This window comes from Macrobrachium rosenbergii, chromosome 53, assembly GCF_040412425.1.
Source record: "Macrobrachium rosenbergii isolate ZJJX-2024 chromosome 53, ASM4041242v1, whole genome shotgun sequence".
In the NCBI taxonomy this organism is placed as follows: Eukaryota; Metazoa; Arthropoda; class Malacostraca; order Decapoda; family Palaemonidae; genus Macrobrachium; species Macrobrachium rosenbergii.
In genome coordinates, this window is record NC_089793.1 from 20491802 (window position 1) to 20518652 (window position 26851).

General features: G+C 37.5%; 1 protein-coding gene across 1 annotated transcript in view; it reads right to left on the bottom strand.

Moving 5' to 3' along the window:
• Nucleotides 1–3338: 3338 nt before the first annotated feature.
• Nucleotides 3339–26851, bottom strand: part of LOC136834339 (uncharacterized) — a 40178-nt gene continuing 16665 nt past the window's right edge. The window contains exons 2-3 of the mRNA XM_067096843.1: nt 15696–15814; nt 3339–4892 (exon numbers count right to left, since the gene is read on the bottom strand). Coding sequence (XP_066952944.1) covers nt 4661–4892; nt 15696–15814 — 351 coding nt within the window. The 3' untranslated portion in view covers nt 3339–4660. The remainder of the gene's footprint in view (nt 4893–15695; nt 15815–26851) is intronic.

Sequence of the window (26851 nt, forward strand, 5' to 3'; positions counted from 1 at the left end):
CCCACCGGATGGAAAAGGCAAACCATTTTATAAAGTCCTTCGTCATCTCTCTTTCATTTCGCAAAGGAACTGATGCTTTACATATTTTAGTTTTCTGTAAAAGAAAACTATTTAGATGGCTTTGTCCGTCCGTCCTTACTTTTCTGTCCGCCCTCAGATCTTGCGACCCTACTGAGCTAGAGGCTCGCAAGGTGCTATGTTAGATCATCCACCCCTCCAATCGTCAAACATGCTAAACTGCAGCCCTCTGGTCTCAGTAGGTTTCTTTTATTTAAGGTTAAAGCTAGCCATGATCATGCGTCTGGCAACGCTATGAGACAACGAGCCACCACAGGACCGTCGGTGAAGTTTCTTGTGCAACACAGCTTATACAAATGTATACAGAGACCACCAAAAGATAGACCTATTTCCGGTGGCCTTGATTACTCAAGTTACACAGAAAACTCATTGCGCCAGCTTCGGCGCATTGTCTGTTATGGTGTGCCACCAGCCTTAAACGAACATGAATCAAGCGATGTTCGGTAGGATGAAGAAAAGGTACAACTCATATCTGAACTTCTGAAATGTGGTAATGAAAGGAGGAGATTTTTTTTTACCGTCGTTCGGGTCGGGATTTGCTACTGGTTTATTTCAGAGAAAATGTGAGCTCCCCCGTGTCAGTTATTTTAACCATTGTCTTCGGATTTGAGATAACCACTTTGGTTTGCCCTCGTATTCTTCCTTTTCTCAGCGGAGGCGTCGTTTACAATTATATTATGCATTCTCATAAAACTGAGTTTTTACTTGGTTCTCCCAAAAGTTAATGAGGGCAGAGATAATAATATAAAAAAAAAACAAGTCGTTACATGTTGTTGTTTTTCCCAGGAAGAAAAAGAAAACCACTATTTGTGAACGGGAAGTTCTGACGATGCTGAGCCCTTTTCCGTTGAAACTGGAAACAGATTACTGACTTAGGACAAGCTCTGACAATAGGAAAATACTTCTAAACAATTAGTAGCATAAGATTAAACTCCTTTCACAGCCATCTGTTGATTGCAAGTCAATTCTCCAGCCTCCAGTTTCCTGCTTCAAGAGAAAATCAAGAGTTCAGCGTCAGAGAGCGCTAACAAAAGTAGCTACGCGAGTGATCGACGACGATGGCGCCTCTCGACGGAGAGGAATCGCCATCAATAGTGAACAATGGGACAAGATCAGACATTAACAAACATGCTAAATATCACAGCGGTTCATTTATTTATTGGTGTTTTTTTATCTCATTCACTGAATGAAAGCAATTGTTGTACACCTTTGTTTAAGCGTTTTTGCCTAATATTTTACTAAGCAGCTAATTCCTTGAAAGGATGCTAAACGTAGCACTTTTTGCATACCTGTAATTAATGAAGTTTATATATATATATATATATATATATATATATATATATATATATATATATATATATATATATATATATATATATATATATATAAGAATGCTTCCCAAAGGTGGCTTCTCAGAAAAACGTTACATGACACTGCCACCTTCATACTTACACTGCTCAATCGAGGATGACCCTGTACTAAAAATTTCCTGAACGTTGGTTATTTCACAAAACGTGCGCAACGCTCATCAGCAGCCAGCTGAGCCTAACGACAGACAATGCGTCACTTATCACTCTCTTTCTCCGTGTGTGAATGTACGCGTGTTTCCGTGAGTGTGCTAACACTTATGTTGATTTTACTTGAAAACTTGGGTACATGGACACGTCGATATAGGCATATAGCCTATATACACACATTAATTCCTGTCAATCACGAATCAAGTTGTTTAAGTGAGCAACTTTATTTGTGTAAATAAAGGCGAATTTGGTGCAGAACTAAATGACCTACTTTGCATGAGGAGGGATACGTAAGTGCAGTTAAGCTTTTTTCGACTACAAAAAAAGGTTACTGCCACTGAATATCTATGATAATCTAGAATAGATATGAACTTGCTTTCTAAAAGCAATCGTTTAAAAAAGCACTCCATACACAGTCTCGACTTGAAAATAAGTTGTGAAAATTATTTCAGGAAAGAGTGTGGGAAGCTTTTTCTAATGGTAAGCCAAGCCAAAAAAAAAAAAAAAGAGCAGTTCAGAAAGAAATACTTTTGGCCTAGGCTCATGCATTCTAGAATGATCCTTCCTATAGAAATCAAGACAATTTTCTGATGGATACATTGAGCGTCAAACGAAAGTGAGAACCTATCTTTTTCTAGCATATGTGAAGCCATTCTCAGATGTCTAGCAATTCTCCCTGGTATCTTTGGATCGGACACACACAAACTTGTATACATATACATTAATGAACAATACAGTAGTGAGTATGTATAGGCCAGGAAAGGAAGAGAATAACTGTGAGGATGTTTGCTTGGATATTCTGAATTTGATCCTGTCCGGATTTTGGGACTATGAGAGGGTGGCTGCTCCGGGTGATCTAATTGCAATGGAGGTGACAGAGGCAGAGATGGAGCCAATGGTGAGATGGAGTCCTTGGAGTAAATGAGAATGGAGAGTCTTGTGGAAATGTTTGGAAGGGGCTTTGATTGCTAGAAATCCTTAGTTTGCAACTAAATATTAATAAACGAGCTTGTTGGTGTGCGCTACGCGTGCTGGAACGGTTGTATGGTATAAATGGTATAAGAATAACGGAAAGGATGAAAAACGCGATTAGATGCAGAAATGCTAAAATGTTTTGCATAAGTGAAAGAACAGATAAGAGTATTTTAAGATGGTTTTGTCGTGTGAGAAGAATGGAGGATGGCTGGTTGGTGGAAAAGGGTGTAGAGTTCTGAAGGGATGTGGTGGGGAGGCGTACAGGAAGACCTAGAAAATATTAACTCGATGTCGTAAAAGGAATGCTGGAAATGATAAGAGAGCTTAAAGATGGCGATGATTGGTGCAACGTGTTTGGGTTTCACCAGCTCTGCCAATGAGCCTTTGCTTGGGTGCATGCGAAGATCCTAACGAAGTGGGGCAGTTCAGGCACGAAATGACAGCGAATGATATTTTTATTTTTCTCTCGAGCCACCCTCTTTTTTAGAAACATATATATATATATATATATATATATATATATATGTATATATGTATGTATGTATATATATGTATATATATATATATATATATATATATATATATATATATATATATATATTTACATATATTTATATGCATATATATATATATATATATATATATATATATATATATATATATATATATATATATACATTCTACTATCACTTACACTCTTACACTTACAGTGTCTTTAGCTCTATCACTTGCATTGCTGTTGCAAAACGAATCATTACGGGGATCAAGGCAATGGAGTGCTGCGGCTGGGTAAGGAAGGAGAGGATTGAATTGAGTGACGGGTTTCGAGGGAGTCCGGCGGGAGTTGTTCAGCGTAGCAATTGGGATGGAAAGCTCTGTTAATGCCTACTTTTCTAATGAGTTATGGACCTTCTTACTACATTTGTTTCATTCGAGTTTCTTCCTCACTGCGTTTTCCCGTGCGGGTTACATATTTCCACGTTGTTTACACTTTTCCTTTGCTCTTCTTGAACGGAACGCATGTTTTTTTACCTTCAAAAGCAATGAGGTCTTCGGTGGAGTCACAATAACGGGAGACTAAAACCCACTATCATTACTAGAAATCTACATTCTAAGACAATGAGAAGTTCAGTGAAGTCCTATTACTCGAAAACGACTTAAGATCCAAAGCGAGAAGTTTGCTAGGTTATTACCAACATTCTCGAGTTTTCAGCTAAGGGTGGATTTCACAGTAAAAGAATATCATTATCATTATTATTCTTAGTAATGATATTTTCAAGATTTGGAATCTAAATCTTCACGGCATTCCCAAGAGATGTCTGAACATCAGTATCATTATTCGTAGCTGTTAATTTCTTTGCAGCATACGTTTTTTTTCAGATGTTATTTTAATTTGAGGATATTATCACAATTCACCAGTAGGGAGTTTCCCCTCACTTCTTAGAATCATACACTCGTTACAAAAATATGTATTCATGCCGACGTGGATTATCTTATACATTAAATGTCTCCTAAGACATACATTTGCTTAATTACGGGTAGCTCTCTGGAAATGTTTTCTGACCCGCGACGAAATTCATGACCCCAAATCTCATCCAACCATGGAAGAGACTTACCTGCGTATCTTGCGGGTCATGGGAGAACGCATAATAATTCTATTACAATATTAGAAGAGCATATCAGTCTATTTCTTGCACTTGGGTCATAACCATCACTTACTATGGACTGGCTAAGTAAGTCTATTAATGTAAAGACTTCTAATTCAAAGGAGTTTTCTTTGGTTTATCCTCTCCTTGAGCGGTAATAAGGTGGTTGGATTTCAGACTCTTCTCTTCGTACTCAACTCCTTTTAGGTAAAGAATTTACATTTCAAACCGCCGGTTCCTTATTTCCACTCCCCTCCCCCCCACCTCCCCACCACCTTTCCCATTTGGTGTATTTTTATCATTCCCCAGTCTTTATTTTCCTATTGCCTATTTTTAGCTCCTTATAACTTCCAGGAGTTACGAATTAACGCAGTGAAGCCTTGAATCCCTAGCATTGGGAGACTTTTCTTTTTCCTGTGTGCTCCGGTGTCCTCTTCTTCCAGGTCAGGAAAATCCAGAGCGTTTGGTGACTGCCAGGTGGGTCGTCTGCCACCTGCCGAGCTTCCTGTCTCCTCTCTCCAGAGAGCCCGTCATGTGGTAACCCCGTCGTTGGTCAGCCGGGGTCAATGTCGAGGTCAAGACCAGTCGGAAGTCACCATCCACTAAGCCCCTGAAGGTGCCTTCGACCACCACTTCCCCTTCTCGCGTCGGCAACACTTTCGCCACTGTCTTGTGTCTGCGAAAGAGAGACAAAACAAAAATGGGTCACGTAATTTAATCACGAACAAGGCAGGCAGGATTATGTTACTGAAATTAGAGGACATACGAGTCAGTGATAAATATATTTTTAGCAAATGAAAAAATTTCTCTAACATGAGCTATAAACAAGATCATATATAAAATGAGGGTTCAGTGAAGAAATACTATCAAAGTGGAATTAAAGGGTTATTTCAATCTTCGCAGCTTTTGATCACACTCTTTTAAAGAATAAGGACACCACTTTTCGGAAAGTGTGAATCCAAAAATATTGTATGGGAATTTATAGGTAAAATCTAATTGTAACCAGACAATCACTGATGGTCATAACAATGAAAGTGACTTCCATAATAACCATTATCAGTGAACACAATCTATAAAATGGTACTATAAAAAAATGGTACAAAAGAAGCAATTAAAAAAAACGCGAAAGTTTCTTCAGCTTTCAATCCAACCTTTCAAGCGTATGCTGTATGAAACAGTCAGCCAAGGCCCATGAAACTCTCCAAACGCGGCCTGGAAACTTTCAGCCACGGCAGTGGTGGCCTGTGTTATTTGGCGCTATAGCGGTGCCAGAAGACGATTATAGCCTTTAACCTTCATTAAAATAATAACTACTGAGAGAGGGGGCTGCAATTTGGTATGTGATGATTGGAGGGTGGATGATCAACATACCAATTGCAGCCCTCTAGCCTTTGTAGTTTTAAGGTCTGAGGGCGGACAGAAAAAGTGTGGATGGACAGACAAAGTATCCATCTCAGTTTTCTTTTATGAAAACTAAAAACTGAGAAAATATAGTTAGCCTGGAATATTTTTAATATCCCTTGTTAACCTGCCTGAACCACAACCTTCGTTAGATGCTATTCTCCCAAACGGAGTAACTTTGTCTCACTCTCAAAAATTGTTTTTGTGACAATATAAGAAAAACATTTTAAGATAATAATAAACAATAGATTGACGTCTTTAAGTAAGATTTCGGTTCTATTCCTTTGTGTTGACTTACGTCCGCGTCTGCTTATTAGGTTCGGCTACAAGTTGTAGTTGACTAAATTCAAGAAAGCGTCTGACACAGAAAACAAATGAGATTTTCGGTGTAAGGCTTGTGAATGTAAAAGGAATCCGTGTAATTAAATAATTCCTTGAAAAAACAGCAAAGCACTTACAAAGATTCAATAGATATATGCTAAGTTAACGTAAGCTTATATCGAATGAGTTAAAATGATCCTTACAATATTGTAGAAAGAACAAAAAGATCGTTAAAAACTTACACTTCGTAACTGACAGAAAAATCTGGTACAACAATTTTCAGTCAGTTCTCAAAAACAGTTTCCGGCTGTCCTGAATATCAGTTAAGTATACCTGGTTTTACCAGACCACTGAGCTGATTGCCAGCTCTCCTGGGAGCTGGCCCTAGGAGAAACCAGCCCGTAACTAGAACCAATTGGTTGCCAGCAACAGGGACCTACAACTTATTGAGGATCGAACCACATTATAGCGAGAAATGAATTTCTATGCCAGAAATAAATTCCTCTAATTCTTCATTAGCCGGCCGGAGAATCGAGCTCGGGCCTAGCGAGTGCTAGCCCACAACTCTATCGACTCGCCTAACGATGAACTTGTCCTGAATATCAAATATTGCGATCGTTGCTGACAAAAGCGGAGAGGATTCCGAGAGGAGATCCAGAATATAATCAGATGAAGTCGCGTCTTGCTCGTATATCCAACGTACTTGATTTATTGTTTTTTATATATAATCCTGCTGGGATGCTGCACTGACAGATAGCGTCATTGCGCATTTTCTTTTATAGGTTCTTATTGAGTCATTTGTAACTCTGCTAACTTGGTATTTGCTTGGATCATCCTTCTACAATGTTATTGTTTTTGATTAAACTGGCTTTGTGCCAGCACGGGCTCTTGCTCACAGATCATCCGGTAATCCTTCTGCAAACATCATACTTCTCGATTTAGTCGGATATGTCACGACGGGAATCGAGAAAGTTGGCGCTCGACAACATTTCCACAAAAGCGAGAAATTATTGAATTCAAGGCCGCACTCGGCACAAATAACCGTTGCAAGAACATGGCCGTTGCATGCAGTGACCAGTAAAGGAAGACGTTCGATTAAAGACAACATCGAATTCGCTTCCAACAAAGAAAATAAAAGTTAAGAATTCCAAACGGAAAAACAAAAGCCAAACAAAACCAGCAACGTTTCAAAAATCACCAGAGCCAACAAAGAATCGGTTTCCAGAAAGAAACAAACATCGAACAAAAGTTTGATTCTTTGCTTGACTTTCAGTTACTTCATTTTAGAATTCGACTGATCCAGAATAGAAGAAAAAATTTCCTTTAAACCGCCAAACACTAGACATAATTTCAGATGCAAATAATTACTGAATAACCAAGGGTTTTGTTATGTTTACGGCCGAAGTTATAATAATGAGTGGTATTCGAAAGTTATAAAATACAGAAACCTAGCTTATTCATCACTTTGTTCATTACCTGGTTTATAAGTTCAAAGTTATGTAAAAGCAAAATTTCTTTGGTCCAACTTCTGACGAAAACGGACACCTATCCCAGAAAGGACACCAGTCACAAAGTCAAGTTCCATGGGGGGCAAGATACTTCATGTGGCCAGCACAATGAACATTAGATTTCCTTCTTTATTTGCAATTTTTTTCTCACAATTCCTGTCGTCCGTTACAGAGACGCATACTAGCGTCATCTATAAGTGTAGCGTCAGTCCATTGATTCAGAAAAAGGAACATTAAATCAAGTAGCATTGTTCTCTGTTGAGAAAGTTTGAGTTCTATATCGTTTGCTATTTAGGATACTGAATCAAAACCTGCTGTTCCTTATGAAGTGCAGATATTTCCGAACCTGCAGAAGAATGTATTAAGTTCTGTCACTATTTTGTTTAGGTAATGGCCTCTACCAAATCACACAATGGACACAATGTGCCCAAAAGAAAAATGTATCCGATGTACCACTTTGCCATTTGGGTACATTAGGCTCATTTGGCAAATTTGTCCTCTGGGCACATTTTGTCTCTACCTACAAGGTACATTTTATCGACTGGGGCATTTGTCCCTTTGGTGCACTGGGTAACTTTTGCATACTTTGCACATTTTGCCTCTTGGGAAATTTTGTTCATTGAGTACGTATTTCGTCTACTGGGTCAATTTGCCCATGGAGTACATGGTGGTCTTTGGGTACATTTGTTCTTTTGTGTTTCTTGGCAGTTCTACTGCCTTTAGACAATATTGAGACAGAGGAATTAAGATATGACTCACAAATTAGCCTATGTTGTCATATTCATAGGAACCAGGGCTCACTGAGCCGGCTTCTGATCTTTGTTGAGCTTTGCGAAGTTCCAACAAGAGGAGGCTGACAAGAGGAAAGAAGAGACAACAAGGGTCATAAACAATAAAATACATAAGCAGTAGATATACACGTGCTTTTTCTCTGTAATAAGCAATGTTAGTTTTCATTATATTCATGGATTAACTTCAAGATTAAAGATGGCACTAGCACGTGTTTCTATAGATGAAATTCTCAGATTTTTTTTTTTTTTTTTTTGCAGTTCTAATTCCAATTTAAAGTCAAAAGTTCTATTCAAATCTCGTTTTTCTTTGTATGAGATTTCGTTTCTTCATATATATATTTGCATACAATAAGTTTAATTTATATTATTCATAAAATATATGTGAGGCAGATGAGTTAAGAAGAAAACGCTCTTTCTCTCTCTCTCTCTCTCTCTCTCTCTCTCTCTCTCTCTCTCTCTCTCTCTCTTCTAGGTTCATTTTCACACATTAACCTTGCAAAGTATAAGGCTCCAGGAGAAAGTTTAAGATTATTAAGCTTAAATGAAAATACATAATATAAAATAGTTGAAAATCGCCGTTTTCCCGAATGAATTTTGTTTCACCGAGGAAAGAGAATTCCTGGTAAACAAGCTCAGCCATTTCTTTGAATAACATCGGCTTTAAGGACGGTAATCAGCCTGTTTTCCCTTCGGAGACAGCGCTGTGCTGCAGACATTTGCTCTTTGCTCGCTTCGCTTTTCACTTCTTTTTAACTTTAGTTTTTATTCCTTCTTTAGAGCTCTGTTATCCTTCATCTTTTAGTGCATCTCGCGCATGTCGATGACCATAGATGTTGGAACGTCGACAACGACGGTCATCTATCCATCATATGAAATCACTTTCCCCTGCGCACTAATTTATTCGATCATTTTCTCCTCAACACGCGTTCTGTGTGCCTGTCTGTAAAATGATCTAAATATAAATAAAATGTTTGATTTTAAATCACGAAAAGGTAAAAACGTGATTACAAACAAGTTACAGCCACGAGGAAAAGTGAAACAATGAGATGTTAAGGAGTACCTTCCGTCTTCTTACTAACAAGACATGATGCAGCAGCTAAGATATGTAGAGACAAGGGTGTATATATATGGTGGGTATAAATCTTAAGGAATACAAAGAGGAGAGGTTAGAATCTAAAACCAGTCGACAGATTGACATCGAAATCTACCTATTGGTAATACTTTTTATTTTGTTTTTCAAATCCTTCTGGAACATACAGTATGTTTTGTTACAGGGTCAAAAGAAATTAATCCTGAGCTTACAGTGAGGCTATATTCCCGGGTCAACTGAATCATGTAGATTTCAGCAAGTTTCACAAATGGTTTTCATTACTTAGTAAAATTACATTGCTTTTTGTCAAAATATTCCGTGGGACTTAAATTAAAATGTTTGTATTCTGCTTTTATCCGTTGTAAGCAATCGCTTTAAGTGTTCTCGCTGTCATATTATTGAAAATCATTGTCAACATTTATACATATCTTTCCTTTACCTTATTGCTATCATGTTTATTGTCGTAGAGGAAAAAACATGCAATCAGACAACTAATAATTCTTACCTTCCCTTCCCTGCAAGAGCTAAAGGATACTGTAATTGCATAAGAAATAATTGTATTAATGCCCCTTCGCCTCTCCGACGAAACCAATATTACCATGGCAGTTTCAATTTTGAATAATAAATGATACATGTAATATCGGGAAATTGATGGTAATCATTTTACTGCCCTTTTCCATTACGGACGCAGAATCTTCATAGGAAACAACTATCGTATTCAGACGGAAGGGTCTGCAGTCGATGGTTATTTTCTAATTGATTAAGTGTTGGGATCCTTCCAGATGAAGTGACCCTAAGGGTTTATAACAGTATGTACCCACCTTTGCGGCGTGTTTAGTATAAGCCCGGTGGGGGTTGCCGTAAAACATAAACAAAGACTGTAAAATATCATAAGATAATGAGCCCCCAAAGAATATTAGTCTAGTCACACAACAAATTTAGGAAAGATCCAGTTGATGTTTATCCCCTGGATCTGTTAAACTTGTGAGCATTGCTTTGCTACATAAAGCAAAATAAAAAGAATGTGTAAGATTGATATGCGAGGGACAGAATAAGCCTATGCCATAATTATTATGACACAGTTTGAAAACGGTTAGTTGGTTATAGTTTGTGCCAACATGGACCCTTACCATAAGTGTGGTTGGGTGTGAACAGGAGTAGGAGATGTGAAGTAAGACTTCCAGACTCTTCTCACCAACAGAGACCTGGATACCTTAGGAAGCTTCTAAACTGCAGGAAAAATCTTTGCACGTCCTTCGAATAGAAAGGAAAGTCGCTGGTGTTGCAAAGAAGGAAAGTGCAAATCCTTGAACTGCACCGGAAACCTTAAAAGACTTTCAAATTTAGGGCTTCAATTTCAGTCTTGTCACTTGCAAGTCATCTTAAAAGATCCTTTCTAGGACAATGGAAACTTAATTTTGTCGAGTTCTGTAAAGAAATTACTTGAGAATGCAGTTTCTTCTGACGTTAGTTCTGTGATCTAAATTTTTTAGCAAAAGTCACACTTATTTTTTCCCATTTAAGTATAAGTCGTCCTGCACTAAGACATATTTTAAACGAATATGGGGTGCACTTACAAAGTGGCATAACAGATGGCTCCGCTCCTGTTGAGCGGTCATGTACTTTACAATAGATAGGCTCTGTGTGCTGATGTATTGTATATTGCAGCCTTTGCACCTGCGTCTTTGAAGTGGAGAAAAAGAAACAAATCCTACTTCATACCATCCGAAAAATTATAAGCAGCTATTCCAGTTATCGCAGTTACAGCGGTTATCGCAATTATCGCTCCTACTCAGAGGTAGATTTCTGCTTTAACATATCACTGACCACCTTATCATGGAGTAATTTTGAAGATAACAGATGAGCATCGGCCTTTGAAACTTAAAAAAAAAAACATATATCGGAGAACAAACATGTTTAAGAAATCCACATACATCTTCATGCTCCATCCTCAGTGTGGAGGCACTAAAACCCCACACTGAAGAGGGAGCATGACGCTCCGAAACCGTACGTGGATTTCTTGAATATATTTGTTCTCCAATTTGTATTTTTTTCATGGGGTAATTTTAATCAGCCACCCAGCTCCCTATCGTCATCACCTGTCAACACTCCAGTCCATTACCTGGCAATAAACCGCCATGATACAATTAGTCTTTCCAGAGCGTATTCTTCAGAAATTCCTAACGCACAACACGGCATTAATTTTGTGGTAATATAAGGTAGTGACTTCGCAGTGACTTACGGTTGACATAATGACGTCCAGTTCCCCCCGTGTCTTAATAAATACTGCCTTCAGTTCCAGATAATTAACATAGTTACGATTGCTCTGCACCAATTAAGCAAGTGTTGTTTCGAAGAACGGTAATTTTCTGACGGAGCTTTAAGGTGTATTTTTCGTAGTTATTTCTTGTGTTACCCCTTTTACCAATTCTGTGGTTAAAATATTGGCTTTATTAGATGTTTATCGGTTCCTTCTGTTTCTTGTTGCTTTTGATCGAGAGTTTTCACTCTCAGGAAACTGTAGGCTTTCAATGACTTACTTGGGAAGTTCGGTTCCACCACAACTTTCTTTAACATCAGGAATCGAAACAGACTTTACCCCCATCGGATTCGTGGAACGCCTGTCTCAGGCTTTGTTTTAAATTCCAAATTTCACGCAATTAATATTTGCATTTTTATCAAATAACTAGACATAAATTTTAAGAATTCAGTGATTATTTATCCTCATTCATTTAACTGGTGTTCTCATATTAACTGTATTCACTGTTTTCAAAAAGTTCAAATAGAAACTTATCGCAAACTGCTTATCTTACGGAAGCTTCTAAAACCCTGGTGAATACAAGCCAGTCAACATCCTCAACGCTTCTACAGCTCTGGACGATTTTTAATCGAGTTAAAGGAATAAAACCTCTAAACACTTTGCAACTGAGAAAGTGACGTGAATGGGACTCTCTCGGCATTTGCCAGTTGTAAAAATAAAATTGGTCCTAAGTAATCAGACTCTTGAATGCCTTTATAAGGAAAGAAAAATATGAAAATCTTTGGAGAGGACATTTTTCCAACCCTTAGAAGCGGCAAGTGCACAGAAACGTCTCTAAATCAAATAGAGCTTTTGATGCTTTTTTTTTTTAGGTCTGAATCAACTCAAGACGGGATTTTATTCACTGATGGAGTGCAATCTACTGAAAACACTCGTATACAAGGGAAGTCCCTTAAAGCACGGTGAACGTTACCATTTGCAAGAAAATAAGGATCTAATGCAATAATACAAAACACTCTCACGCAAGGAAATTTTAATGAAAATAGAAAGTCTAAAAAGTATCAAGTATGCTGAAAGCCCTGATCGCCTTCAGGAAGCAAGCTATCTGTTTAAGAACCCCGTAGGTTGGTAGTGCCGTCAGGGCACCTCACAGGGTGCACTGTAAGCATTACTAAAAGTTCTTTGCAACGTTCCTTCTGCCCCTAGGTGCAACCCCTTTCATTCCTTTTCCTGTACCTCCGTTCATATTTTTTCTTCCATCTGACTTAGCACCCTCTACCAAGTGTTTCACAGTGCAACTGCAAGGTTTTCCTCCTGTTACACCTTCCAAACGTTCTTACTGTCAATTTTCCTTTCAGCACTGAATGACCTCATAGGTCCCAGTGCCTGGCCTTTGGCCTAAATTCTATAATCCAATCCGATCCGGTCTCATCAAGAAGAACGCAACCCCTTATTTTGAAAGTGTTTCACTGAGAGTATAACTAGAAAACGGTTAATTCCAAATACTTTACATGGGAGAGGTTTTATCAGTTTTACAGCCATGTTCATCAGAGGTCGAAAATGAAACCAATGACGTGGGAACATAATCTCTTTGGTTTAGTCATTGTGTGCTTGTTTTGGATTCCGTCACAAAGATATTCTAAATTCCTGTTTAGGAGACAGAACCTCCGTATATGCATTTACTTGAAAAAATCATCTCAAAGAGATAACTTTATAAATTTCTTTGAAATGGTATTTATACAGGGATGTAAATCACGTGATTTCATTTCGGATAAGCGTCTATAGAACTGAGTCTGTGCACTTTCATCCCATTTTCAGAATCTTCGGCGCAATCGAGTTTTCTGTACAGCCGCTACAGCGTTTAATCAAAGCCACCGAAAATAGATCTATCTTTCGGTGGGCTCGGAATAATGCTGTATGGGCCGCGGCCCAAGAAACTTTAACACGGCCCGATGGTGGCTTGGCCCATATCGTTGCCAGATGCACGATTATGGCTAACTTTGACCTTAAATAAGATAAGATCTACTGAGGCTAGAAGGGTGCAATTTGGTATGTTTGATGATTGGAGGGAGGATGATCAACATAACAATTTGCAGGCCTCTAGCCTCAGTAGTTTTTAAGATCTAAGGGCGGACAGAAAAAGTGCGGACAGAAAAAACTGCGGACGGACAGACAGAGAGGCACAATAGCTGTCTTTTACAGAAAACTAAAACCAAAAATAGTATTTGAAGTGAGGCAATTTTTCTTCCCTAAAGGAGAATAGGAAGGAAAAGAAGGCTGCTAGAAGCATACGAACAGTATACATTCGTGGTTATAAATCAGTTTTTCAAAACGGGCAGTCATCAATCGTCAAGCACAATCTCTATTTTCTGAACCGAACAAAACACTGATTAGAGCCCCATGAAAGAAAATGCGATGTACACCATCCAGGTCCCTCAACATGTCAGACTTTTGCTTCAGGCTTAGCTTTTTCTACATCTCCTTCTTCCCTTTTTGGTTTCTGTTATCCTGAGCCAAAAAACAAAAGGCAATTTTCCCAATGAGCGGATGTTGCTCAAGAGCCCCTGGGCTCAGTCTCCCGCCAGTAACTCTGTGGAATGGCCTAATCTATATATGACGAAAGAATGCAGGCATTTTTATCTTTATTTTCCACATCACCATTAATTGTATTGGTCCGTCTCTCACTCTCTCCGTAAACACATCTCCTATCAAATCTAATTAATTTCTCATTTAGAATTCTAAGTAAAGAATTATTTTACCTCTCGATTCACTCGTAGTATTATCATCGTTTTTAAAATATTTTCAAGACCTTATGATCTACTTATTTTCGTCACATTGACGTTTGCAAATATTTCCTTTCGGTACTATCTTTATTAATTATATTACTGTCATGTTGACTATGCGTCATTTTCCATGTTGTCTGCATCGCTGCAGTGTTTCTGATAATGAAATTTCCCCCGTGATGAATTGGCACCCGAGGATATATTTTCTATTTTGTAAAAATTATGCTTCTTTTACCGTTTCCAAAAAACATGTGTTTCTGGATAAGTTTGTTTTGGTCGTTTGGAGCGAAATTGTTTTTTATTTTTGTTTTTTTTTTGTTTCTTTCTTCCCGTGTTCAAAACAAATGTCCGCTTAAAAATGTCAGAGTAGCCTATTCTAGCACTTGTTTACCGCTCTGTTTCCTTAGTTCTGCCAACAGGACTAAACAGATCTTTTCTCTCTTTTGTCGTGGGCTTTTCGAGAAGAATGTTGCGCGGATCCTTCGCAACCTTTATCTGTGATTACCCCACTCCTTCATCTGCGGCATTTGTCTTTCTCGTTAATCTTTAGTATCTTATTTCAACATATTTACTTCTCTTGATGTAAAGTCGAATACTATCGCTTTCCAGTTTTGGTTTATTTGTTATATCTGTACGAAATGATAAACGTTCCTTACAGAAACCCAGTTTTTCATTTGCCAATCTTCTTCTCTGCAGGTTAGTTAGTCTATTTTGTTGCGTGTCTCGACCAGTTTCATCTTTCTCACTCTCCCTCTCTCATTGACGCACTTCTCGACCAGTTTCAGCTCTCTGATCTCTCTCTCTCATTGACGCATTCATCATAGTTAATGTTATTATCCGATTCCTTTTTGTATTACATCAGGACATGAAGGTTAATAAAGAGTTTATGGTTGATGTGTCAGAGCCTACAGGTTCACATCAGGGCTCTTATCCTCTTCACTTTTGGTCTTCCCGAAGGCGGAAAAGACACATCTTGGCGTAAAGCCGGCTTAATCAGGCTCACTAAACCTTCTCTTGATTTGTGCACTGAATTGATGGTTAGAATCATCACATACCCAAGACTTTTATTCAAACGAATAAAACTGGGATATGTGTAAGCTACCAGTGACAGACAAAGAGTTTGAAGACAGACACGAAACAGGATAGAAAATTAACTGCAGTAAGAGAGGGGTCTCCAGTCAATTGATAATATCTAAAAAATGCTTAACATTTTCGTGAAAGTCAGGTTACTTTTAAAGCGATCCTCTGTTACGACTACGAAGACTACAACTACTGTTCATACTAAGTACGCTGCTGCTGTTGCTGCACTGATGCAAGTGTCTCACCTTTTGGTGCCCTCTACTTCGAGTATACAGCAGTGCCTTCTTGACCACCAGGGCGTCTTCAGGAGCCAGTGGCTGTTGCAGGAGGCTCTCGCCCATCCTTCTTCCGGGTACAGCCACACCTGCAGGAATGAAAAGAAAGGATTAAGACAATGGGGGAATGCGCCCTCTATTCTTTACAGTCATTAAAAGGGGTTCATTTTTCGGACAGTTAAAAACAAGAGACATTCAGCCTCAGACCAGAAAAAAAGCTTTGCAGAAGAGAGTTCAAGAAAAGCAGAGTTCTGAGAGAGGCATCATATGACAGAGCAGAGTTTTTATTTACTTTCCATCAGTGTCATCGTTAAGGCTGCTATGACCGTCGAAATAATTATTAACATAATCATCATTCAAACCAGATAATTCAGTCCTAATTGTAGTATTGTTCGGTCACCGGTAAATTTTCTAACATCTCTCAACAACTGTTTATTGATTGATGTATTGACTTTTATATATAAATTATATATATATAAACATATATATTATGTATATGTGTGTGTGTATAAATATATACATATACATATTTATTTATATATATATATATATATATATATATATATATATATATATATATATATATATATATAACTATTATATATATATATATATATATATATATGTATATATATATATATATATATATATATATATATATATATATATATATATATATATATACACTATACATATGTAATCTTATGTATGACGGCAATTATTTTAGGAATACATGGAGAGATAATTACGAAGCATAATGTAAACATCATCTTCATCGCGATCGACAACGTTTCCCGTTTCGGCCTTTGAAGGAAGATGGAAATGGACATGAATCATTCTTCTGTTTATCTGGTTTAGAATAACAGGAATTTCACGAGAGAGAAATTCCATTTATGAAAGGCGCTTCAATGAAATGACGCCATGGATACAATTTCACGTTGTTTATTTCGTATGCAATATAAGCAATAACATTGTTGTTGTTTTTTAATACTATTACCATTATCATTATTATTCTCACAGCAACAGGCAATGGAGTACAGAAAGGGTGTATATCTACCTATATTATATATATATATATATATATATATATATATATATATATATATATATATATATATATATATATATATATACTCTCTCTTACTATATATATATATCTGTATATATATATATATATATATATATCTATATACAAAATTGTATATATATACATATATATATATATATATATATATATATGTGTATGTGTCATGTATGTATGTATGTATGTATTATTTATTCATTTATTTATTTATACACATAAATACACATCTATATATATATATATATATATATATATATATATATATATATATATACCTATCATAATACTTACATAATTATATCAAATATACTACAATTTAATTGTAGTTATACGGCGGCAACATATAACAATAAAAACAACATAATATATATAGCTTACGTTTACGCAGGAGTAAAGCAATTATTCTGAGTTGCGCAAACATGCTAATCTTGTTGAATTCTACTTTCATTTTGGGTGAAATAAATCTTTTTGTACGTTATTTTTTCTGCTGTTGTATTTGGTAGAAAAATTGATTCTTTATTTATATTCTAGACCATAAGGTAACAGTTCAGGCATTACTTTAAGTGCTTCTATGTAGCATATAGTCTATATTTCATATAGATCCAGGATATTAAACTTCAAAAATGTTCGTATGAAGTCAATAGTTCAACTTCAAAGTGGTTTTTAGTCTTCTGTCGCCCTCTAATCTTAAAAACCACTGAGGCTAGAGGGGCTGGAAATTGGCCATGTTGATCATCCCATTTCCAATCATCAAACATACCAAATTGCAGCTCTCTGGCCTGGTAGTTTTTAATTTATTTAGTTAAAGTTGGCGCGATGTGCGTCTGGCACCGCCGGGTCCAATGCCGGAGGCATCGCCGTGCCCTGCTCATGACCGCATCTGGGAGCTACGGCACTCCCGGTACTCGTAGTGAGAATTTCATACTGCAGCATCAGGAGTTTCACATCATTATACGTTGTACAGAACTCGATTGCGCCGAAGCTCTTCGGCGCAATTTTTACTTTGTCTTTTACATAATACTTTATGCACAAGTTTTTCCCAGAACCAAGTTTCATGCATGGAAAGCAAAAGTGGATTGGAATTTGCCTCTTCCCCGCCTAGTAAAGTTAAAAGTCGCCCTCCCAAGCCCGATTTACTAAAGTTAAGCCCCTAAAAGTCAAACGAGAGAAAATCAAAATTTTCCATTTCCTCAAAAATGTAGGTTCCTTTGCTGCTCTCTTTAGCTGGCGACTAATGTCCTTTCTTCGACCTTGCCACCCCCACACCCATCATTTGGCCCTGTGAGGACCACGTGAACTCTCCCTCCTCCTGCCTCCCCTGTTTGGAATGTTTCCTTAATGAAGATCTCCTCCAGAATTTGAAAAAGCCTTCGCCGGTATTCACTGGCAACAAAGACGGAGGACTTTGGCAGATGATAACTTTATACGAAGATGAATATCCTGGAATTCTTCAAGCCTCTCCTTTTATCGCCTTATCTTTTCCAAACTTTCTAAAGGAAAGTTTGGGGGCTTTCTCCCGCCTACCCTTCCCCTAACAACTTACAAAAAGAGTATTTAGGATGTATGCTTAAGATTTTCCAAAGGGTTATAATGGGATATCGTCAGAACTTCCAACCATCGTAATCCTTTTCTGTTTTGACATATCAGCGCGCAAATGAACTTGTAAATCAAATAATTTTTCGTCTTTGTTAATTATGTATTGATGTAAAGAGTTCGTTTTGCTTAACATAGTTTTACCCGAATGTGACTTATGCCCTTATTTTCGGTGCATTTGGGAATATCACTTTCTCCATTAAATGCAAAAATGAATTTTATCTGTCTAGATAAAATTCTCGATCTTTACGACTTCGGAAAAGTGTAATATAGCGCGGGAGATGTAGCCTAGCTTCCACTTCACCAGGACGACAATGGTCTCCTTCGAGTGTTATGCCTGTTCTTATCTTAGCTTGTCATTCACACCCTTCGTGGCACTGACGGTAATTATGAACTAGTTAATCTTTTAAACCGCCGGCTTAAAGAGGACTAATCAGCTATGACGACTGCGCAAAAGACCAGTGAATGAGGCAGCCAACCTACTGACCTCTTTCTAGACAAGATCCTGAGAAGGATAAGAAGGAAAGGAAAAGGGAAGGCTGAGGAACAATATTTTTCTGACATTGGCCTAGTTTGACTAAAATCGATTTATTCAATTCACAGGAAAGACTGTTCCAAAGTGAAGGAAAGAGACTAGTGAAGTTGGTTTAATAGCGCATTCTTTTTGATATATATATATATATATATATATATATATATATATATATATATATATATATATATATATATATATATATATATATATATATATATATACATATCTACATACATATATATATGTATGTTTATATCTATATATATATGTGTGTGTATGTATGTATGTATGTATGCATGTTATATCATATATGCATAAGTGTATGTATGCATGTACATGTATGAGTAAAGCAAAAAGAAAAAAAAAACCGCATAGAATCGAATAATTTTACCATAAGGAATAATTTAGGCTAACTGCCGTCTTGGCTGTTTGGGCCATTGACGCTGCAACTGCCCCTTAGTTCAAGGAAGAAATGGTTGTAGAGCGCTCAGGCAGAGTTGTCATGATTACTGGATTTGCCATAATTGTTACGGATTTCTTGTATGTTGTAGATTTGGAAGTTATATTAGAGATGGATAAGAACTGCATTGCACGGTTCTAGAAGGGGTAGATGACTTAACTGCTCTTGAAGTACGAACTGTCCTGACAGGAGTCGGTGGTTCCTCGGTGGCTATGTAGAACTTGGTGTCGCAATATCCACCTAAGTTATTCTGGGCTTGTATTCCCAAATAAGAATAACTTTTTTTTTCGGATCCTCCACGATTTCTTGTATGTTTACCGTATCTCCCATAATAAACTAATACTCAGCAGCTTGGTATAAAATAAAAAAACTATAGATTTATGAGACAGTAGTTGGTTCAACTGCAGTAAAGATATCAGACCCCAGTTCACTACTATGAGCTATTGTATCCCTGGTGGAAAACAAAGCAACTGTTTGATTTCAAGATCAGGCATGACAAATATAAGATTAAATTCAGAATTACACCTATAGAAAAAAGGCAGATGCCAATATTTTCTAGTCTTTGCCGATTTACAAACATGCAGCCAAATCCTGTTAAACTAAACAGACCATACAACAGTATTCATACATAACATCCATTTTAACTGATCGACGAGAAGACCATTCACCAAAATATTAAAAACATGCCACACATCTGTCGCAGAATATTTATCTGATATTTCTGTATGGAATAAACGTATGACTGCCAGAAGAGTGCTTCAGGAACTGTCGAAAAACTCGGAAGGGGGACCAAAGTCAGCGTATCCCTTCGAGAGGAATTTTTCTAACCTCCGTATCTTTCCTGGTGGAGTCAGCAGGAACAGAGGGGAAAATCGTTTTTTGTTCGAGGGCCAAATAATATTTCGCTCTCTTCTCAAATCGACTTGACAGCAGACAACGACGGTAGAGACGGTTTTGCGCTCGTGAATTCTGGCCTTTATTCCCAGATACACTAAATGAAATGGAAGAATATTTTTCCGACATTGGCCTCGTTTGAATAAAACCGTTCGATTCAATTTACAGGGAAGGCTGTTTCAAAGTGAAGAAGAGACTAGTGGGTTGGTATAACGCGCGTGCCTCATAACATGTGCAGTACATATATATATATATATATACATACACATATATATATATATATATATATATATATATATATATATATATATATATATATATATATATATATATATATATATATATTTAGACAATACATATATAGATATAGATATAGATACAAACACATATATATATGAGCGTGTATGTGTGTGTATCTACACATAAGAAAAATAAAGCCAAAAAACATAAAATCGAATCATTTTACCATTAGAAATAATTTACATCAAAAATGAATTACAAATAATAATTGTTCCTACTATACCTTGACTTGGATTCGAACCGATGCTTTTTAGCCTAAGAGATAAACTGATTTCGACTCTGCTGCACATATTCCTTAATTTAAACCCGTTGCTGTTTCTATGGATTAAGTACTCCAAAAAGAAAAAAGGAAAAATGCAACGAAGTTTCTTCAGCTCAATCGAGTTTTCTGTACAGCTGCTACAGCGTATAATCAAGGTCGCCGAAAATAGATCTATCTTTCGGTGGTCTCGGTATAATTCTGTATGAGCAGCGGCCCATGAAACTTTAACCACGGCCCCGTGGTGGCATGGCCTATATCGTTCCCAGGAGCAGGATTATGGCTAACTTTAACCTTAAATAAAATCAAAACTACTGAGGCTAGAGGGCTGCAAATTAGTATTTTGATCATCCACCCCCCAATCATCAAACATACCAAATCTGAGGGCGGACTGAAAAATGCGGACAGAATAAAGTTTGGACAGACAGACAAAGCCGGCACAATATTTTTCTTTTACAGAAAACTAAAAAGTATAGGCTACGGTCACTTTCCATTTCCATCGTAAATTCCATCAATGGCACCAATTCATCTAATTTACAAAAGAAAGTGTTTGCATTATCTTTCTTCGGCCAAATACCTTTTATCTCTCGTCAACATACCTAAAGTGTCTAACCATGCGTGGAATGGTTTTGCTTAGTATTTTCCTTATATAATATTCCATGCACAAATTCCTTAAAAAATGGAAATGGCCATACAAAAATATTGAGAATAATGTATCCCGTTGAAGTCAAAGTTGAATTCTTTTACATTTTTTTTTTTCATCAATTCTGGCCAAAGCAAGAAAGTGGAGAAATCAGTTTTCACATCCCTCTCTCTAATAGCATTACGTGTGTGTTTCCATGATTGTATTGAGAATAATATGTTATAGGATTACAGCCAAGAAATTAAATTTTACTCATATACTGTGTATATATATATATATATATATATATATATATATATATATATATATATATATATATATATATATTTTTATATATATATATATACTGTTATATATATATATATATATATATATATATATATATATATATATATATATGCATATATATATATATAATGTTAATCCTCTTTATCATTTTAGTTTCAGGTATATCATCTTTTACATCAAATTAATTTTTCATCATTGATGAATTCAGCCTACAAGGCTTCAAAGAGAGAGAGAAAAAAAAATGAAATTTGATCCCTCTATGGCATAATAAATTAGTAACTCTCGGTAGGCGACCTTTCGGACGGTCCGTAATATTTATCTTTCTTCTTCAGTTTTAAGGAACAGAGATGAGGACTTTTCTATTGATATTCATTAAAGTCAGTAAAGCCGGGATCATTATAGCTTAGGTTTATTTATTCGAGAAGCATTTTTTTCTCAAATCTTAACGTTGTGGAGCAAAAAACAAAAGAGAAAAGTATACATCGAAAACTTCCCCTACCGAGATATTATATTAAATATGACCGTCGTTATTATGTTTTATTTACGATTGTTTTTCTTGCAAGTTGTCGCTTGTAATCTTTAGTGAGTTTCTTTAGCGCTCTCTCTCTCTCTCTCTCTCTCTCTCTCTCTCTAAAGAGTAGCTTACGTTCTAAAGTTACATAATATAATTATCCACCCTAGTTTAACCTGACTAACTGGTTATACTGTACCTCGGCTGTGCTCGGAGAAATAGCTATTAGCTTACGTAATAAGTAGACGTGATTCCCCCCGGGCAGAGAGAGATTTCTGCTCAGGAAACGTCAATAGCATCGACAGTTAACTGATACTTCCGACATTGATTTCTATTGTGAATGCAGTTTTCGTGCGCAGAGTTCAATGCGGCTTGTGAATATAAGAGTTAAAGAATGAAATGAAATTAAGTAAACTATTAAATAATACCAGCTGACAATTATCAATGAATAAAACGTGGAACTTGACACTTTTGCTCTCCTTAGTCAAGAAAGAAAATAGTTCTTGAATACACATTACTTCCCTGTTGCCCATGGTTATTAAAAATGAAGAGGAATAGACCGAGGACTAATAAATGAACATTTGGAGCAAATCCAGTCCTGCTACCTACCTCTCGCTCCGACATTAAGGAAACATCCCCAGCAGTCTTTGCGCCCTAAAGGAATTTCTCGGAGTTTAGTTCATCAAAAGAAAAATGTTTGACAAAGCTTTTAGGACGAAAGTTAGTCCCTCGAGTAAAGTAAATGAAGCCTGTGCCTAAGCCTGCGTTACGCGCGGATGCAGGCAAAGGGAATTCATTTAAACTGTAGCTCTGATGCGGGTTTGGCCCTTACTTCCTGGCTTCCGAAGTCCTCGCACCCTTGACAGTCTTTTCTTAAATGTCGCAATTCTGGATAGAATTAAAGTGGTTATGTGACTTCCGCTTACTCTCATGACTTTTCGCTATTTCAAACTTTATATTCCTTTCGTCTGACTCCCTCCAATTATTAATATTGTCTTTGTCATTGTTGTAATATTAGTCAGTATGTTGTGGCTACATAAGAGATAGCTATCTCTGACAATTCATTATCCGAGGCTATTCCATGTAATTGGAAACTGATTAAGAGACTGGTGATCACCTTGTCTTAAGCAAGGAGGCTCCATATAACGAGGGGCAGGTGGATTAATGTCAGGGAATTGGAGATCAAGGATTGTTTTCAGATTTCTACGGGACTGATACTGTTTCAGACTCGGGGTTCTGATGAAGATTATACGTCTCGAGAAGGAGCTCAAGGACTTGACAGCATATTTTCAAACTCTGATTTCCAGCATTCAGTTTGACCAATGCCTTCAACGGCCTCTTTTCCTACTTTGGACCTCCGTAGGGTAGGGGGAGGGGAGGTGCCATCAGTGCACCTCACGCGGTGCACTGTAGGCATTACTTAAGGTTCTTTGCAGCGTCCCCTTTCATTCCTTTTGCTGTACCTCCGGTCATATTCTCTTTCTTCCATCTTACTTTCCACCATCTCCTAACAGTTGTTACACCTTTCAAACCTCCTTTACTCTCAATTTTCCTTTCAGTGGTGGATGACCTCATAGGTCCCAGTGCTTGGACTTCGGCTTAAATCTTACATTCTTGTCCTATCTTTTCCTGTTTTGAACTCTGTTCGAGGTACGGGTAGGTCCACACCAGGCTTCTTGTCCCCTTCAACACCTTACTAACTATTCTTATGGGTCCCATTTAAGCAATGGGCCTTGTTGTCCTAAGGCCGGTTGAATCCAAGCTAACAAAAAGCATCTTGCCTAATTTCTTAAAAACGATGGCTGCCGATACAGCTCTCTCTCTCTCTCTCTCTCTCTCTCTCTCTCTCTCTCTCTCTCTCTCTCTCTCTCTCTCGTATATGAACTGTAAATCTGATATATCTTCTTTTGATTCCACTTGATATCATAATGAATCAGTCATTATGATGCTAATCATTTTATTGCAGGCTGGTTCGTTTTAGATTCCTTACAGCAGTACTTTTACCGCTTGAATTAAAGAATCTTGGTTTGTTTCTCTGTAGTAACAAAGGTTCATTTCATCGTCTTCCAAAACTCACGTGTTTGGTTTAATACATTAACTAAAATACATTTTTTGTTAGCAGTTCATTACAATGGTTACTGCTCATTTACCTTCCAGGACCAACGCTCCCACAGGTAGCTCACCGACCATGGTGACAGTCCTTCCATTTGTCCCTCCTATTGCTCGTCTGTCGTAGGGAATTCTGATCCTACTTCATATCAGAGCGCCTTTTGTTCATCGAGTTTCCCTCTTGCCTCGTTCGTTCTCTGCCTTGTCTCTCTTGTTTTGACCGAGACCCTTTCGAGTTACGGCTCTCCTTTCTTTTTATTGCCACCATTCCTTTTCCTCTTCTCCTTCCACCTTTTCCTTAAGCCTAACTCCCTTTTCTCTTTTCGTTCCTGTATCCTCGAAATTTCTCACTTTACACTTCTTCGCAAAGTTTGAGCTCTTTTATTGCCGTGTTTTCGAAAGAATCGCTTTTGGTTATTATGCATGACTTTAAAATTACTGTCAAGTTCTCGAGCGCATTTCTTCCTTAGATGTTGTCTCCCAAGAGAAGACGCTGCTGCTCTCATCCCCCAAAAGTTAAGTCCGAGGCCCCGACGAAAGAAGGTCTCGGAAGAGTTTTGATGGGGAGTCATTACCAAAACTTAACGTCTATGACACTATGTTTCCTTATGCACATTAATATCAGGATGACCCAGAGTTAATATTTCATGCTCTTACCCAAATACACACACACACACAACATACACACACACACACACGAGCGCTCGCACACGCACATAAAAACTTACACGTTTATGTGTTCGTATTTTCATTTATAGAGACTTGATATTCGTATATTGTTTCTTTCTACGTGCTTGCGAAAGTTTTCAGGGAGTGATATTAATATAAAAATTTAGTTCAACAAAAAAAGTCGATTATAAAAAAAAGCTGTTTTCGAAAAATACCATGGAAGTTAATAGGATTAATTTCTGTCAGTGAAGGAGAAAAGGTGCTTTGATGAGTTTTAAAAATTTCTGCACTATGAATATAATTGAATGTTCCTGGAGTGGAATACGAACTTCGCAGTTTATTTTTCACAATATCATTCGATGCTCGGGGATTATAGGCAGCTGGATAAAGGTTCATCTGTTTGGTTGTTTTCACATTGTCTGCAGCTATGTTGCTGCCAATTCATCTGCCATGTAATACAAAGACGGGAATTTTAAGACTTCGGTAATAATCTGGGTATTACCTGAGCCGAAGAGCTCTGCTACGTACAGTTTAGAAAGTGGAGAGGCACGAGGGAAGGAAAAGCCTTAATTGGATTTCGGGACATGACGGTGAAAGAAAGCGAAAAAGGAAAACGTCACTCATAGTTTTCCACGACTCCAAGTCAGTGGCAACTCGTTGAGACAGTCAATAGACGTGCCTGGCATTTATTGATATGAGAAGGATCCATTAGAAATTGGGACAACGCTTAGCCATATCTGTTTCAATATTAGCAAATTAACCTTTGACCAATTTTTCCAACAATCCCATTCCTGCCATCTTCTTTATCACTATTATCCTAGGAATTAATGTCTCGGCTAACCAACGAGTAACTATTCTTCTCCTCCCTATTATTAGGCGTACTTTCTATAAAGTATACATTTCCTTTATTTCTTTATTGATTCACGACAGTTTTATGTAGGCCGTCATTATATGATTTTTATTCCTACATTAAACTTCTTCCCGTTTTTCCTAATTACTGCTTGTCACTTCGGTGTACTGTACAAACAATCAGTAAGAGTTGATCTGTGAATTATTTGTCCCTTCTTTGTACATACGCATATTATGTGGAGACCAACAGTCGTGAAACTGTCCGGATCGCTGGACTCCAGTTGGAAGAGAGCTCAAAAGGACGTGAGAAGGCTGCACCCATTAGTGGAAAGCTTGAAGCAGTTTGTACAGTGAATAGCGAATTTCAAAGGGGAGAGGAATCCGCATGGAACCGAAGAACCGTTAGTTGACGAAGGTGTCCTGCAACAGACACTGCCGAGGTTCTGCCTGAGTAGCCCTCAAGTGGCTTGCAATGAAAACGTCCCACAGCACCCTATTCCAGTTCGCGGATCTTTCCTAGATAGTGACCCCCAAGGGTTCTCAGAGGTCGTTATCTAGGACTAATATTCCTTGGGGGTCATTATCTTTATGATATTTTACAGTCTTTTGTTTATGTTTTTACGATAATCCCCAACAGGCTTGTACTAAACACGCCGAAAAGGTGGATACATGCAGGGTTAAAACCCTGGGTGGTCACTACCTAGGAAAGATTAATGTGACCTTTTCTCCTATGACTTTTTTTCCTGTGTTTTTTCTGACTTTTTTACCTGGATTCGAAACTTCAAAAGTCATATAAGAATGGAAACAATTTCACTGACCCGAACCGAAAAACCTTCAAGCACCTGAGAGATAAAAGGTGATATGACCACATCAGAAATGTTCAAATTCGAGTGATACAAGGTAACATGAGAAAACATTTATCTGAGATTCAA